Source organism: Mizuhopecten yessoensis, unplaced genomic scaffold, assembly GCF_002113885.1.
Source record: "Mizuhopecten yessoensis strain PY_sf001 unplaced genomic scaffold, ASM211388v2 scaffold10275, whole genome shotgun sequence".
NCBI lineage: Eukaryota > Metazoa > Mollusca > Bivalvia > Pectinida > Pectinidae > Mizuhopecten > Mizuhopecten yessoensis.
Window position 1 is genome coordinate 74,436 of NW_018408465.1, and position 16,532 is coordinate 90,967.

At 35.5% G+C, this 16,532-nt stretch overlaps 1 protein-coding gene across 1 annotated transcript; it reads right to left on the reverse strand.

The window, feature by feature from the left end:
- Positions 1–224: 224 nt before the first annotated feature.
- LOC110459937 (dentin sialophosphoprotein-like) lies at positions 225–6,475 on the reverse strand. The gene is made up of 2 exons (XM_021512455.1): positions 6,335–6,475; positions 225–3,653 (listed from the first exon to the last, which is right to left on the reverse strand). Exons 1-2 carry the CDS (start codon positions 6,387–6,389, stop codon positions 1,183–1,185), a joined length of 2,526 nt encoding a protein of 841 aa, XP_021368130.1. The 5' UTR covers positions 6,390–6,475; the 3' UTR covers positions 225–1,182.
- Positions 6,476–16,532: the final 10,057 nt, after the last annotated feature.

Below are 16,532 nucleotides of genomic sequence, written 5' to 3' on the forward strand. Positions count from 1 at the left end.
CATATCACTCTTGTCAATGGCGTCATGGTCATTATCGTCATCAAGAACAGCTGAGAACGTTTGTGTCCTAAACGTCATTAATAAAAGCTGTTGACATTTAGATCATACACGTCATCAACATCAACTGATGACGTTTAGGTCATAAACAAAGAACAGTACGTTTTCAACAGTATCTAGAATCTATGTATTTTCCAATTATAACAAAGATAACAAAGGGTAATGGATTTGTTTTTTTGTCAGTGACATATGTTTTATTCAACAACAGTAACATCAGTTATCTGTGGGTGACTGATAAATTAACGGGATAGATTGTAAGATCCTTTGGTTTAATAACTTAATAAATGTACTGTCTTGGAGAGCAATGTTATATCTACCAATATTTTGAATTGTCTGTGGCGGTCCACACTTCACTTTTACCCACGTGCATGCATAACCAAACACTAGACAACAACTATAACTATTACTTCAATGTACACACGGTGTACTTCGGCTATTGTCCGATTTAGCATAATATACTGTTTACAATGCTGATATCACATTGTAAAAAAATGTGTCGTACATCGTCAATCTATGATTTAAGTGTTCACGCATGTCTCTGATAACTCAACATGATGTATTTTGAACATTTATGACTTAATTGTAATAGCATCGCAGAAAGAATTAGATCGACCAGTGCGTTTTTTTATGTCGTAAGACTTCTTAATTATCTGGTTCCTGGATTTGGACACGACGTGTTTGAGGGTGTTATAAAGTATACAATATATCAAATAAAAAATAGCTTGTTTTCTAACTTACATGAACATACGTTTTAATCAAATAAAACAAGAAAACGTATATGAGCTGAGTGTATAGATCGCTGATAACAACAAGACAATTGGACATCCCATGGTCGCTGGCACTGTTGCAGATCGATAAAGAGCGATTTTCTGGCACCAATAGTTAAGATTGTGAATAATAATGTCCAAAATATGTTTTAAAAAATCTATATATTAACAATAATGCAAATCATATCATTACAACTAAATTTCATCGCGGTAAGTAGTGGAATATACTATGGGCATGTATACCAAAGTGCGATATTTCTGCAGTAGTATTGATTGTCTTTCCTTACACATCACGCGAACACACCGCTTATAGTTCTCCATATAATCAAATGCCCAGTCCAGTTTCAAGATATTACATTTATGCCTCCTCCTCTGAAGAAGAGGAACTTGAAGAGGAGTCAGCGTCATCACCACCAGAGGAACCAGAACTGCTATCAGAACCGCTATCAGACTCTTCACTTGAACCAGAATCAGAACCAGAATCGGCATCAGAGCCGGAACTAGAACTGGATCCACCACCTCCATTGCCTCCATTGCCTCCCCTGCCTCCTTTGCCTCCCTTGCGTCCCTTGCCTCCATTGCCTGCTGGTCCATTGCCTCCATATCCTCCAGGCCCAGACTCATCGGAATCGGATTCGCCAGTATCAGTAGACGAGTTATCAGAGTCATCGGAGTCATCAGAATCATTATTAGAAGCGTCATCGGACTGACTATCTCTGCCGGAATCGGAACCGGAATCGGAACCATCGCCCTCGTCGGAGGAAGAGTTATCAGAGTCAGACTCGCCATTGGAACCGGAGTTATCGGAATCATCGGGATCATTGGAATCAAGGTCATCAGCATTAGCGGAATTAGCATCGTCACCATCATCAGACCCGTCATCGGAACCATCATCAGATCCATCGCCGGATGAGCTAGAGCTGGAGCTTGAGCCGGAGCCAGAACCTGAGCCAGAACTTGAGCCAGAGCCGGAGCCAGAACCAGAGCCGGAACCAGAGCTCGAACTAGAACTGGATCCATCACCTCCATTGCCTCCATTGCCATTGCCTCCATTGCCTCCTCTTTTGCCTCCCTTGCGTCCCTTGCCTCCATTGCCTGCTGGTCCATTGCCTCCATATCCTCCAGGCCCAGACTCATCGGAATCGGATTCGCCAGTATCAGTAGACGAATTATCAGAGTCATCGGAGTCATCAGAATCATTATTAGAAGCGTCATCGGACTGACTATCTCTGCCGGAATCGGAACCGGAATCGGAACCATCGCCATCGTCGGAGGAAGAGTTATCAGAGTCAGACTCGCCATTGGAACCGGAGTTATCGGAATCATCGGGATCATTGGAATCAAGGTCATCAGCATTAGCGGAATTAGCATCGTCACCATCATCAGACCCGTCATCGGAACCATCATCAGATCCATCGCCGGATGAGCTAGAGCTAGAGCTTGAGCCGGACCCAGAACCTGAGCCAGAACCTGAGCCAGAACCTGAGCCAGAACCAGAGCCGGAGCCAGAACCAGAGCCGGAACCAGAGCTCGAACTAGAACTGGATCCATCACCTCCATTGCCTCCATTGCCTCCTCCATTGCCTCCTCCATTGCCTCCCTTGCGTCCCTTACCTCCATTGCCTGCTGGTCCATTGCCTCCATATCCTCCAGGACCAGATTCATCGGAATCGGATTCGCCAGTATCAGTAGACGAGTTATCAGAGTCATCGGAGTCATCAGAATCATTATTAGAAGCGTCATCGGACTGACTATCTCTGCCGGAATCGGAACCGGAATCGGAACCATCGCCATCGTCGGAGGAAGAGTTATCAGAGTCAGACTCGCCATTGGAACCGGAGTTATCGGAATCTTCGGGATCATTGGAATCAAGGTCATCAGCATTAGCGGAATTAGCATCGTCACCTGAATCAGACCCGTCATCGGAACCATCATCAGATCCATCGCCGGATGAGCTAGCGCTAGAGCTTGAGCCGGACCCAGAACCTGAGCCAGAACCTGAGCCAGAACCAGAGCCGGAGCCAGAACCAGAGCCGGAACCAGAGCTCGAACTAGAACTGGATCCATCACCTCCATTGCCTCCATTGCCTCCATTGCCTCCTCCATTGCCTCCCTTGCGTCCCTTGCCTCCATTGCCTGCTGGTCCATTGCCTCCATATCCTCCAGGGCCAGATTCATCAGAATTTGATTCATTTACATCATTAGAAGAATCATCCGAGTCATCGGAGTCATCAGAATCATTATTAGAAGCGTCATCGGACTGACTATCATTGCCAGAATCGGAACCGGAATCGGAACCATCGCCATCGTCGGAGGAGGAGTTATCAGAGTCAGACTCGCCATTGGAACCGGAGTTATCGGAATCATCGGAATCATTGGAATCAAGGTCATCAGCATTAGCGGAATCAGCATCGTCACCTGAATCAGACCCGTCATCGGAACCATCATCAGATCCATCGCTGGATGAGCCAGAGCTGGAGCTTGAGCCGGAGCCAGAACCTGAGCCAGAGCCGGAACCAGAACCAGAACTGGAACTAGAGCTGGAATCATCTGATTCTTCGTCACTTCCAGAACTTCCCGAATCAGAACCGCTTGAGCTACTTGAATCATCAGCATCTCCACCACCATTGCCTCCCTTACTACCTCCCTTACTACCTCCCTTACTACTTCTTGTGCTACTTCCTTTGCTTCCTCCTTTGCTACCTCCGCTTAGATCTGCTGCTGGTGCTGCCTCCTCGGCGCCAGCAGCATCGCCACCACCGCCATCTTCGGCTGCATTTAGTAAGCTATCTAGATGAAATTCTAAATCTTTATCTGTATCCAGTGGCGCTGCAAAAACAAAAAGAACACGATCAGTTGAAATACAAAACTATAACGAGTTTACATGTTTTCAATACGATTTATTTATAAACATCAGTTATATTTTTCATGAAAGGTAGCTTTACATGTAAATCGCCTGATTTGTGAATCTTAAACTAAATGATTGGAAGTTTTGGTGGCCAATATTACTAACTATTAATTTTTCAATGTTTCTTTCAAAGGACGGTCGCTTTTTTATGACAAAATTATTATGTGCGTTGACTGCTCTGTAAAATTACACAATCCAAACCCGATTTCATCATATGCATTAAACTTACAATAACAATTCTGCGATATAAAACATAAAATTCAGTTTGTTATTTTTTCAGTAGCGTAATATATTATTTTTTCAGTGTATGATAAAATGTTATTCAGTGTAATGAATAAACCTTATTTTCATTGTATTGTAAACCTTATTGAATTAAATGCATTAACTTTTGTGCATTATTTACATTTATTCAGTGTGATGTATACATTTTTTCAGTGTATTATATCAGTGTGGAGTATTAACTTGTTCGGTTTCATGTATAAACTTATTCAGCGTAGCATATTAACTTTTCAGTAAATTGTTTAAAGATATTTAGTGTTATGTTAACTTTTTCATTGGATTGTTTAAACTTAATGCGTGTATTGTATCGACTATTTCAGTGTAATTAATTATTCTTTTTAAAGTATATGGTAAAATTTAATAGGGTACTTTATTAACTTTTGGAGTATAGTATTTAAGTAAATCCACTAGGTATATTAATTAAATAATAAATACTCTTTAACAGTTAGATGTCTACGTGAAATATTTATGCTGAGTTTGAAACAACCATGTCGATGACGTTTCGTGCAAGAATGTAAATAAATTCATACTGATATGATATTAGCAAGCATTTCCTTAAAAGGATTGTCTGCAAGGTAAACAGTTGCTTTGTCTGCAACCGACAACTTTCGAAATGCCAAGCATGTGATAATAATTTCTTTTTGTCAGAATGACAAGCTTGAATAATTTATGATTTTTTTTCTACTTAATTGGCATGCTGTCATTTTTTATGTATGTATATACACATGGTATTTTATGCTCAACAAGGATAAAAGCTTTTCATTGTATATAATATTTTAGTAGTAGTATTTCTACACTGCCTGCCATTAAATTTGAGTATTTACATATGATGAAGATAAGACGATCAACTTGTAGATAAACGTATATGTCAAAGCCTGCCTATCACTTGTTTACAGGTAAATATAGGTACATACAGGTAAATACGTCACCACGGTTAATCAGGTATATTATCATATTACTCAAACATTACATTTAATGTAAACAAAACTATAAAGAACCCTTGTGAAACAATTTTATTAACTTAAAGTGGTATATCCAACGATTTAATTTCATGTGCTGGATGGAAAACCTAGTATCCAAATTTGTATCAATAGTGTTTAATAATACCTAAAAATAGACTTAATGCACATCATAGGCTTAGACCTTTGGATGGTAGTAAAATTGTCAAATGTGGTTTTGATTTTAAAAATTCATGTTTTTGTCCTAACTGTTCGTTTGAATATGCTTTTTTTACATCTTTTTAATTTCATTTTATTTAATCATTCTTACGATCCATTTTATACGCATATTAAGATGTTTGTTATATTATCTTTTACAGTAATCATTTTATCACAAGACCATTTAGCAAAACAATCGATGTCATGAAAACATATGATAAAATATGCCCTTTTGGAAAGTATTGGTTTAGGTAAGGTACGCCCATGGAAATGATCGTCTGTAATATTGTTTTATATTATTTCTAGGTAATAAAGATTCACAAAGATAACTTTATTGTATATGGTGTTATAACTGTACATGTACATAGATTACCTCACTGCAGTGATAGTAACTAACCATAACTTCTTAAAAGAGCGTAACAGCTGAAAATTTGCCAATTTTGTCACTTTTATATGACATTTAATCATATTATCTCGAAATATTTGTCGGTATTTTTTCAATATAATCATTTCTTATATTTTACATATATTGTAACATATTCAACCATTAATTAAATATTCAAAGTGATATATGACATTTTTATATGACCTTGATGCTTAAGTAAAGGGTGAGTTATTTATTTAATTTACAAAATAGTTTAAACATGTATGAGAAAACATGAATTAACAAAATATTGTTAGATGAAACAAATTTAGTAAACTCAGCATAAGGCCTCGAATTTGACCTATTTATAGTCTGGAAAATATTCAATACATCATACCATTTTTATTAAATAATAATACATTATTATTACTATTATCTTATATAATAGTTTATGAGATTGTTAAATTTAGAAAAAATACATCAAGAATATATTGATAAGAAAACGGTTTATAAAACAAAGGATTTTAGTTATAACTATTTGTGAGAAGCTAAAATAAATGTTGAAATAATTGAAGATCTTATACATTTCCTATCGTCATCATTTGTTGTTCTTTAACTTTATGTTCATCGGTTTTAGTAATATCCATGATATCCAAGTAACAGCTAGTTTTGGCTCCATTACTTTTATATTTTCTAATTTATATTTTTTAGTCAGTTTTTAAAACCTAACACACTATATATCGAAACATAATCCATAACTGGAAAAAACAAAAGCTCAGTATACATTAGATTTAACACTTACCAGAAACGGCTAATGCCACGAGAGCAAGGACACCCAGGATCAACTTGATGTACATCTTTCTCGTTTGCTAAAGTCCGTTACCGGGAGAGCAGTTGAGTCGAAAGTGGGAGAAATGTTTTCTGATTAGGACCTGGACGATTCAGCCTTTATATAGTCCGGGACATTTCCCATTCTGTTACATCACGATACTTCAATCAAATCATCCGGCGAACAATTAGGCACTCCGTAATGTAAATCGGCACGATCTAAATTTGCATACAATTACAATCACGGCGTAGTGCCTGTGTAGATCTGGCTAGGCCAATGTAACGTAGGCATGAGTGTTAGGTTTACAGACCGCAGCCTGCCACATTTCCGGAAAGGATTAAATTAGCTTAACTAATGACACAATCAGAGTACATATACGCGTACTGTTTCATAATTTACACGCGTCTTAATGTTGCTTAATGGCAGTCTGCTATGCTAATTCAGTATTTAAACATGCATTATTTAAATTACTAATCACGTTTCTTGATTAATTATAAAAAACAGAAATTAATTTGGACTATATCCTGAATTGCAATTCAGAACTGACCTTGAACGTATCATCAAAAGATGACTTTGTTTCAATGTCGTTTCAAGTAAAACTTACAAAACCACCAAGAACAGAAGATGGAGGAAAATCCACAACTTCTATTCTGAATAGTTTAAAATGGATGCAATCCTTTTCTCAGTCTCGAAACAAGTTTGGACAGCAAGGAATGATTGATGCAGAGATGCTACGTCTTGATTACGGGGAAAACTTGTATTTCGAATGTATTGTTTAAATTGTTTTGATACGATTGTGTGAGTTTAAGGTGAATTGCATTTTCGTCTTTTATGAGACTCCAGTTGACCAGTTCAGTACGTTTGTTCGCAGTTGTTTTCTCTTTTGTATGTGTGGACTATGTATACTTGCAGACGAACTACGCTGTTCAAAGATACCGTTGTTACTTTCTATTTCGTACTGAAATATATGAAATGTATATTGAATAAGAAGGGTAGGTCATTGGTTCAGCAGACATTTTATAACATTACAACTGGAACGACATTGCAAAGAGGTGGATATTTTGAAGTGGCTATTGTTAATATTCAGAAACTTTTATTGCTTTGAGCAACTAACGCACGAAACTGAAAGCTCATTCGGCAAACGCAAGTTATACAGGTAAATAAGTGTCAAAGCTTAATGAGAATACAATGATTAATTTTCAAGAGGAACGGACACATGAAATAGACGATAAAAACGAAGGAATATGAAAATGACAATTTATTTTCTTTATAGTACTGCCTAGAAATGTATTATCATGATGTTAATACATGTATTAAATTTCGTTGAAATCAAATTAAAACGACGAAAATTATCAATTGAAGATACTAAATGCATACATATTCAACAATATACTGGACCTATTCTTCACGGTTATCACAATGGGTGTGAGTTTTCTGATCAATTTTATCGTTCGTGGTTATCAAAATGAATAAGGTCTGGTAGACTTGAGCATTGATGATACACACCATCAGTGATATAATAAACTCCATCATATACTGTGCATGTTTTGGGAAATAAGAGGCATGTTCTTTCCCACTGCTTGTCATAGGACGTGACTACTATGGGACCCTTTGCAGAATCGTGTTTTTTGTTTAAGAAACCAAAATTGCTCTCATGCACCCCTTATTACACTTCAGATCCATATCTTTCCTTCCTTTCTTCCCTTCATCGTTTTGGTGGTCTCTCTATAGGCACCCCGTCTTTTTATGACCGTAGCTTTTGCCGGGACGTTAAACCCAAGACAAACAAAAAACAAAACTTGATCATTTTTGATTATCCCGATGACTATTTGTTGTATGCCACACTTAATTACACATGGTTGTCCTTGTGGGTTTGCTGTCAATACCAGGTTCTTTCTTTGAGAACGTAGCATTACTTGAGTTTGACCTAGATTTACAGGGATGATGTAGGCAATGCTCACGTTAGAAGGAAGACGTGTTCCATTCCGGAACATCTGGTCTGATATTTCACGAGTGTCTTTATTAATATTTCCTCGTTAATATTTTTTACACTAGATTCATCGAATTTGAGCTCAAATTATATTTATATTTACACTCTGGAGTTTTTATGTGTCTTTTTACAATGACAATCAGCATATGTTTGAAAATGTTCAAAATAACAATATTTTCATTGAATAATTTGAATTTTCTATATATATATTTCGATCGATACTGTAGGAAAACCGCAATTATTTTGTTTATCTAACTATCCAGTAGTCCTTCACGGACAGGTTGGTCATTTGCTAGGTAAGAAATGTCCGTTAAATCTGGTAATGTAAAAACATGGATAAGACTGTTCGCAGAACAGAAATGTCATTTCCATTATATTCTGAAAATGGCGATTTATTAATCAACTACATAGCATTTACTTTCCCACACCAGCTAATTTTTTTACACTTTACTTTGAGGTAGCATATGAACTTTGCCAAATTAACATGACGTTTTATGGTAATTGTGTTAATGCTATTATTAGAGCGATTGAAACTGACGTTTTTAGTGTAATAAGGATGGACCTCACTGGAAATGGGCCCTTGAATTTTATTAGTCATCGTTCTCTAATTTTTCATAAATATTCTATTTTAAACACGACTGGACATTGTACATGATATCATCATTTAATTTGATGTTTTACATAAGTGTGTCATGTTTTATGAAAATTAGATATTGTATATGAAACCTATTATTTAAATGTCTTTAAGCCTAAATAAATCTTTCTGTCTCTCTTCTTTCTTAATTTCAGTGCCTTATGTTATATGAAACCGTAGCCAAAGCTCGTTGTTAAACGAGTCTATTACCTACATAATATCTCTATTTTGTTGGTTGACTTAAACTTATCGCAGATGGTATTCCTGTGATCCTGAATTTGATGTTATAACAGTTTTATGACATCATAAATGCAATGTCATAGACCAACAGCAATATCCTTTAAAACGAATTATTTCTTTCGTGAATTGTTTTAAGAACACGATTCATGAAGTTGTTTACATTTTTAAATAGAATTATGTGCAAGAAAGAAAGAAGAAAGGCATGAAACCGAAGAAGTACTAATATAAACATGAGGTTGTATGACCTGACAAAATAAAGTGAACCTTGTACAAATGCTATGTGAATTTCCCTTAAATTCGCAAGAGGCTCGGTTTCTTTTTCCAGGATTTGCGATAAGTCAGATAAGGCATATTATAAAAGGAGCATGGTTATTTTACTCATCACATATAATTGCACCCTAAAAATATGACCTGATCACACGAATTGGAACTGACACACGAGAAGACCATATGTATGGCAACACACAAAAAACACGACGTGCGAATATCAACAGGAAAATATAATGGAGCTTAATGTGTATTCCTGCAAAATATGGCTTTATGTCTATATTAGAGTGATGTATATAATATTTGTAAATTGATGCCAGGTTTTTTTAAATGACGATGGTTTTGTCTTCATTGTTATTTTTTCTATAATTTATGAATAAAAATCATATGAGTTTGTGTAATAATTACGAGAAGTACACAATAAGAAAACACCTATATTGAAAAACAAAATGGTATAACGATGCTGGGAGCAACATCATTTTTATATTTATTAATAATTAAACTTTAGTGGAAGGCAATCGGCTTTAAATAAATAACAGGGTAAACAAAATGTTGTTCAAAACAGTTTAGTCACACACAAAAAATCAAGTACATTTCATTCATACTTTTTGAAAAACAAAGTAATTATTTGTGTTGCCTTATTTGCTTTACCTGAATATGTAACAGGACTCACGACTCTTTTTATTGTGGTGTTGAGCATGACCGCTATTACCAAGTATCTGAGGTCAGTGGTTGTCAAGATAAATTAGCAGGCGTGTCAGCATGACCATTAATAAACCAGGACGATAAGGGAGATAATTCATACATCACATTAGTTAGATTTTTGTGTATTTAGAGGTAAGATTTTAATTTTTCACTATACATTAAATGATAAGAATACATAATTTACTTAGTGTGTGTGAATGGAGGCATTCATACATTGCAAATTTTATTTCGAAATAAGTATCGATATTTTGTGAATTGTACTTAGATATAAGTATTGATCTTTTTCTGTTTTGTATTTAAATGAAAACATTGACGTTACTTTTTATTTAATATAAATGTAAGTATTGATACTTTGTAAATTGCATATAAACGTTGATATTTAAACTTTGTTAATTAAGATTAATGTTATTGTCTATGGTCATTTAATTTGTGTATAATATACCACGTTTCTGTTGTTAAAATGAACATTTCTTGCAAAAAGCATGTCAGGTCTGGCGCTGTAATAATTCATGTTTCCTTGCTGTCAAACATTGATGGCATTGCCGGGCACAGGTTTGGAATTTTGGCCTCACATTTTGGGAAGCATGGTAAAATATTAAAAATAAAAGCATAATTACATTTCTTTTTTATCAAACCAACTAAAATAGAAGAAATTATCTAAAAAATAATCTTGCTGCAACAGAATCCGTACAAACATAAGCGGTCATTATTGTGAATTTATTATTTGTTATTTCCTTTGTTTTGACTTATTACTTTTTACAAGCGAAACATATAGCATCTCCTTTATTCACACCTCAGTCAAAAAACTACGTTTATTGTTTTGATATATATATCTGCTTTTCATTGCTAAAATGTTGGAAAGTAGGTTACTGGTATATCAATGTATGTCCTTCACTTTGAGTATCAATACAGTAGGCTATGACAATTACGGCCGAAATAATATGTCATTTGAATTGATAAGATTATTATTATCATTCGTTATTGTTTTCCTATCAAAGAGTTGACTGGACCTTATTTATTCTTTATTAGACAGATGTCTGTTTCTTGTATTTTTCTTGTAAAAAAAACATGGCTATTTTTAGAATTGTATGTCGTCCGAGACATGAAACCATAATTACAACCAGTCAAAATATCCTAGCATGTTTAATGGCTTCATAAATCATAAATTAACTGAGAGGTGATCATTCCTACATTTCACCTGTGCAAAATATAATCCAAATTCCTTCAGCTGTTCTAGACTATTAGTTTTGTAACAAAAAAGTGTACGCTGAACGGAGCAGCTTTCTCCGTGACATAAGCTCACGTTCTTGTTTATAAACTGCTTGCGATCTAGTAATTACATACGTATTTAAAAACTCCATATCCGCAAAAGTCCACGTTTATATGACGTCACGGAGGATATTATTTCCAAATGAAATAAAGTGCACGTACATTTCTATCCCGGGGACCTATTTTTGTATATAACACTTCTTTTTATTTCAACAGATTCCGCATTCCTTACACTGTTACAGTGTTTAACAGTCGTTGTAACATGATTTAAAATCACGATCTCTTCATCACTACATGGGATTTACTCCCACCATACGTTGATGCGGTCATCATGGCAACCTGATAATAAATTACCATGACCATGGATATAGCCGCTAGTGCGATGACCTTCACCCAGAATATTATCGTCCACGCCCTTCAAAAGTCAGCAGAATGTATATATATATATAGAACACTATCTGTAGTGAACAGTCAGGGATATGTGTCGAAAAACAAAGGTATATTTATGTGGGATTTGATTCTAGACATTTGTATATACCTTATGTAAAACAAACTAAAACCACACCAACACTTTGCCAATGTAAATAATTGATACGAACGTTAGGCCCGAAATGTATAGTTTTAATAGATACAGTTATTGTGTGTCATCTCCCGACATAATGAGTCAGATATGTGGGCAATATTGGGAATACGATTTATGTCAAATCAAAAATAGAAAATAAAAAAAAAACGCTTCAGGACTTCTACAGGATTTTGAATATCTATCATTATCGAAACGTTTTGCCATCTCCACACTGTAAACCATTCTTAACATTTTTTAAGGTCACTTAAAAGTATCAAGAACGTCTGGATGGATGCATAACATGGATTAATTGTGTTTTTCTTTCCTGTTTTATCAGTTCTTGTGGTTATCATTTCGTATTTACGGTATATTAGGGTTTAGTCCTGACGTATTAACGTTGTGATGTATATATACATTTTCTTTTAATCTTAAATGTATCCAGGGTTTCCCATCAGAGACTTTGTAATTTACACAAAAAATGTCTGGTAATATATGATACTTTATTTCTTTTATTTCTTTCCCTACCATAATTAACGACATGAACAAAATGTCTTTTTATTTAATAACAAATATGTGTGATAGATTCAATCAATATTTTTATGAAAATGATATGCAAAATATAAATTTGTTTAATGTCGAATAATTTAATAAACGATTTACATAGATATGAATTACGATAACAAGAAAAGCGTCTTTACTTAAAATACATAGACCTGTTGCTCATGTCACGTTTGTGTGTACGCATGACAAGTGTTCCCCTAACGACACAGTTATCATGACTAATCACGCATATGCACAGTTGATGCATTTATGATTTATAACATCCACTAAATATGAATCTTAATAACAAGTATGCATCATGTCATTGTCTTCGTTATATTGCTTATAACTGTCGGCAAATATTTCATTCCCGAATATCAAGAAGATGTTCAGGGAGTGAATTAATCTGATGTTGTTGATGGAATAACTGACTAGTGACTTCACTATATTGCTTTTGATATCAGATCAGATTGTTTTATTGTTTCTTTTCTTAATTAAGTGAAAAACGTGTTCTATAACATTTCCACTTTATCAGTGGATCAGCCCCTGGCATTACGTAATGTTAACAACTAACATTTTACAATGATAAATGTGTTTAAATGTCAGAAAATATTCAGCACATATACTTATTTTTCAAATTGCTAAATGAGAATAATACCTTAATATCATTAATTAATTAGTTAGTTAATCCCGTTATTCAATTAAAATGATTTTATTTCTAAATCCATCGTTAAGAACAATCGAAAATATAAGGTTATGTAAAAACCTCGGTTAGCAAAGTAATGCTGAGCATTGATGTGTTACTACTATAATCTTAACCTGTTTTGTCAGTGACGTCATTTTTTAATTAGTGCATTCAGTTGAACACAATCAACGACCCTCCAAACATCAAGTACAATATTCATAGAAATGCATATTGATGTTTGTTTTCAATATTTCATAATGTTCTAAAGCGTATCCCAATAGATGGCATCAAGAGTTGTTTAAGTTGTGTAAACTTTCGTTTCGATTTATTTTTTTCAGTTAAAATCCTGAAAATCTATTTACGATAAACATCACATACATATTTATTCAATTCTAATATTATTTTGATTTTTTTCCCTGTTGTGAGTCAACATATAATGTCATGTTGTTAGAGTTAGTCGTGATTGTTTGATAAGAAGAAATTGACAGGTTATGCAAATTACCCAGTATCATAATATGTAAAACAGCAAAAAGTTAAATACTAATAATACATACAGTATTTACAATTTACTGCCGATCATGTTTCGATATGTTTATCATTATAAACTCATCACAAGAAAGATATTCTTACATATCCCCATACACATGACAGTTATTAATATTTCATCCTCAATTTGGAGCAATCATTCAATAATAAAATAATCTTATTTTAAATCTTCACATTGGGCTAAAGTGCTGTAAACTATTGGTCCATCGCTCTAGACCAACCCGGGCTGGTGGTGTTTTATTCTTGGTGACTGGCCGATTTCTTGGATGTTAAAACAAATATCGTGACGTGTGTTCTCGTATCGCGCCAATTTTGACTTATTTTTTTACATGCATGTTGACACATTGTTATTCATTTTCTGTGTGTATTTTGTATGTAACAATTTAATCATAATCCATTCAGTCACTACTTAATGAAAGTTTTCTTTATCATTTTGCAAACCTTCCACTAATTAATCATGTGAGTTTGACAATCATTTTTCAGCTTCCAACTATTACAACTTTAGGGTAAAATTTGATTCATTACAGTTGAAATATTGATTTTCAAAATCTTAAACTTAGTGAGCTTATGACCTTGAACTTTGACATCTTGGTTCCTACCCAATTTCCTAATTAATCGTCCAGAAATTGCTCTAATATTCCTTTTATTCATTTGGTAAAACGTGATGTTTCTTAAACTCCATACGACTGTTTCTGTGAATGTCCAAATATTGAAAAAAAAAGAATGGAAATTAGTTTAATTTGATCGAATTTCTTTACCAAAAACATGTATATCTAAAAGATATGACGGGAACTTATTTAACCAAAAGATGGACGCTTTGATTCTTATAAAGAGAAAGCAAATAGGTTTTCAAACTTGAAAGGACTGCTATCCAAATATTGTACTTCTTTCGAAACAGTTTCGCAAATAATGATGTATGACTCTATGGTAATAAAAACAATATTGATATATAGTTTTTGAAATTTAAAAGATTTTGTTCGCTTAAGAAGACAGGGGAAAATGTGAGCTATTGATCAACGCCTCTCCTCCGAATTTGTTACATAGAGTTTAAATGCTAGGTAACACAATTTACATTTAGATCAATTAACTATATTACATAAAAGGAGGTATGAAATAAATTTAAATATTATATGATGCTATGCAGGTGAGTAGGGGAATGAATGGGGCTCTGATTAAACCATAAATTCATTAAAGGATTTCAATCTATTGTTAATTTAATTTACTTTAAAGCATTTAAGAAACATGCATATGTATACAGATTTATACGATTTAAACAAACTTAATAAACGATAATATGAGTTTTGACTAAATAATTCCAAATTCAACTGTCATGGTTGTCAGAACCAAAATTTGGCTGGGGATACCCGTATTTATGAGAACATGGATAGAGTAAGCAGTACTATTGGTATGGAAGTGAACCTTGTACACAGGTGGTGAACCTTGTACACAGGTGTTGAACCTTGTATACAGATGGTGAACCTTGTACACAGGTGGGTAACCTTGTACACAGGGGGTGAACCTTGCACACAGGTGGTAAACCTTGTACACAAGTGGTGAACCTTGTACACAGTTGTTGAACCTTGCACACAGTTGGTGAACCTTGCACACAGTTGATTTGGCTGGGGATACCCGTATTTATGAGAACATGGATAGAGTAAGCACTACTATTGGTATGGAAGTGAACCTTGTACACAGGTGGTGAAACTTGTACACAGGTGGTGAACCTTGTACACAGGTAGTGAACCTTGTATACAGATGGTGAACCTTGTACACAGGTAGTGAACCCTGTACACAGGTGGTGAACCTTGTACACAGGTGGTGAACCTTGTATACAGATGGTGAACCTTGTACACAGGTGGTGAACCTTGTACACAGGTGGTTAACCTTGTACACAGGTGCTGAACCTTGTACCCAGGTGGCGACCCTTGTACCCAGGTGGTGAACCTCGTACACAGGTGGTGAACCTTGTACACATGCAATGAACCTTTTACACAGGTGGTGAACCTTGGAAACAGGTGGTGAACCTTGCACACAGTTAGTGAACCTTGCAACCAGTTCGTGAACCTTGCACACAGGTGGTGAACCTTGTACACAGGTGGGTAACCTTGTACACAGGTGGTGAACCCTGTACACAGGTGGTGAACCTTGTACACATGCAATGAACCTTGTACACAGGTGGTGTACCTTACAAACGGGTGGTGAACCTTGCACACAGTTAGTGAACCTTGCAAACAGTTGGTGAACCTTGCACACAGGTGGTGAACCTTTTACACAGGTGGTGAACTTTGTACACAGGTGGTGAACCTTGTACACAGGTGGTGAACCTTATACACAGTTGTTGAACCTTGCACACAGTTGGTGAACCTTGCACACAGGTGGTAAACCTTGTACACAAGTGGTGAACCTTGTACACAGTTGTTGAACCTTGCACATAGTTGGTGAACCTTGCACACAGTTGGTGAACCTTGTACACAGTTGGTGAACCTTGCACACAGTTGGTGAACCTTGCACACATGTGGTGAACCTTGTACACAAGTGGTGAACCTTGTACACAGGTGGTGAACCTTGTACACAGGTAGTGAACCTTGTACACAGGTGGTGAACCTTGTACACAGTTGTTGAACCTTGCACACAGTTGGTGAACCTTGCACACAGGTGTTGAACCTTGTACACAGGTGGTGAACCTTGTACACAGTTGTTGAACCTTGCACACAGTTGGTGAACCTTGCACAC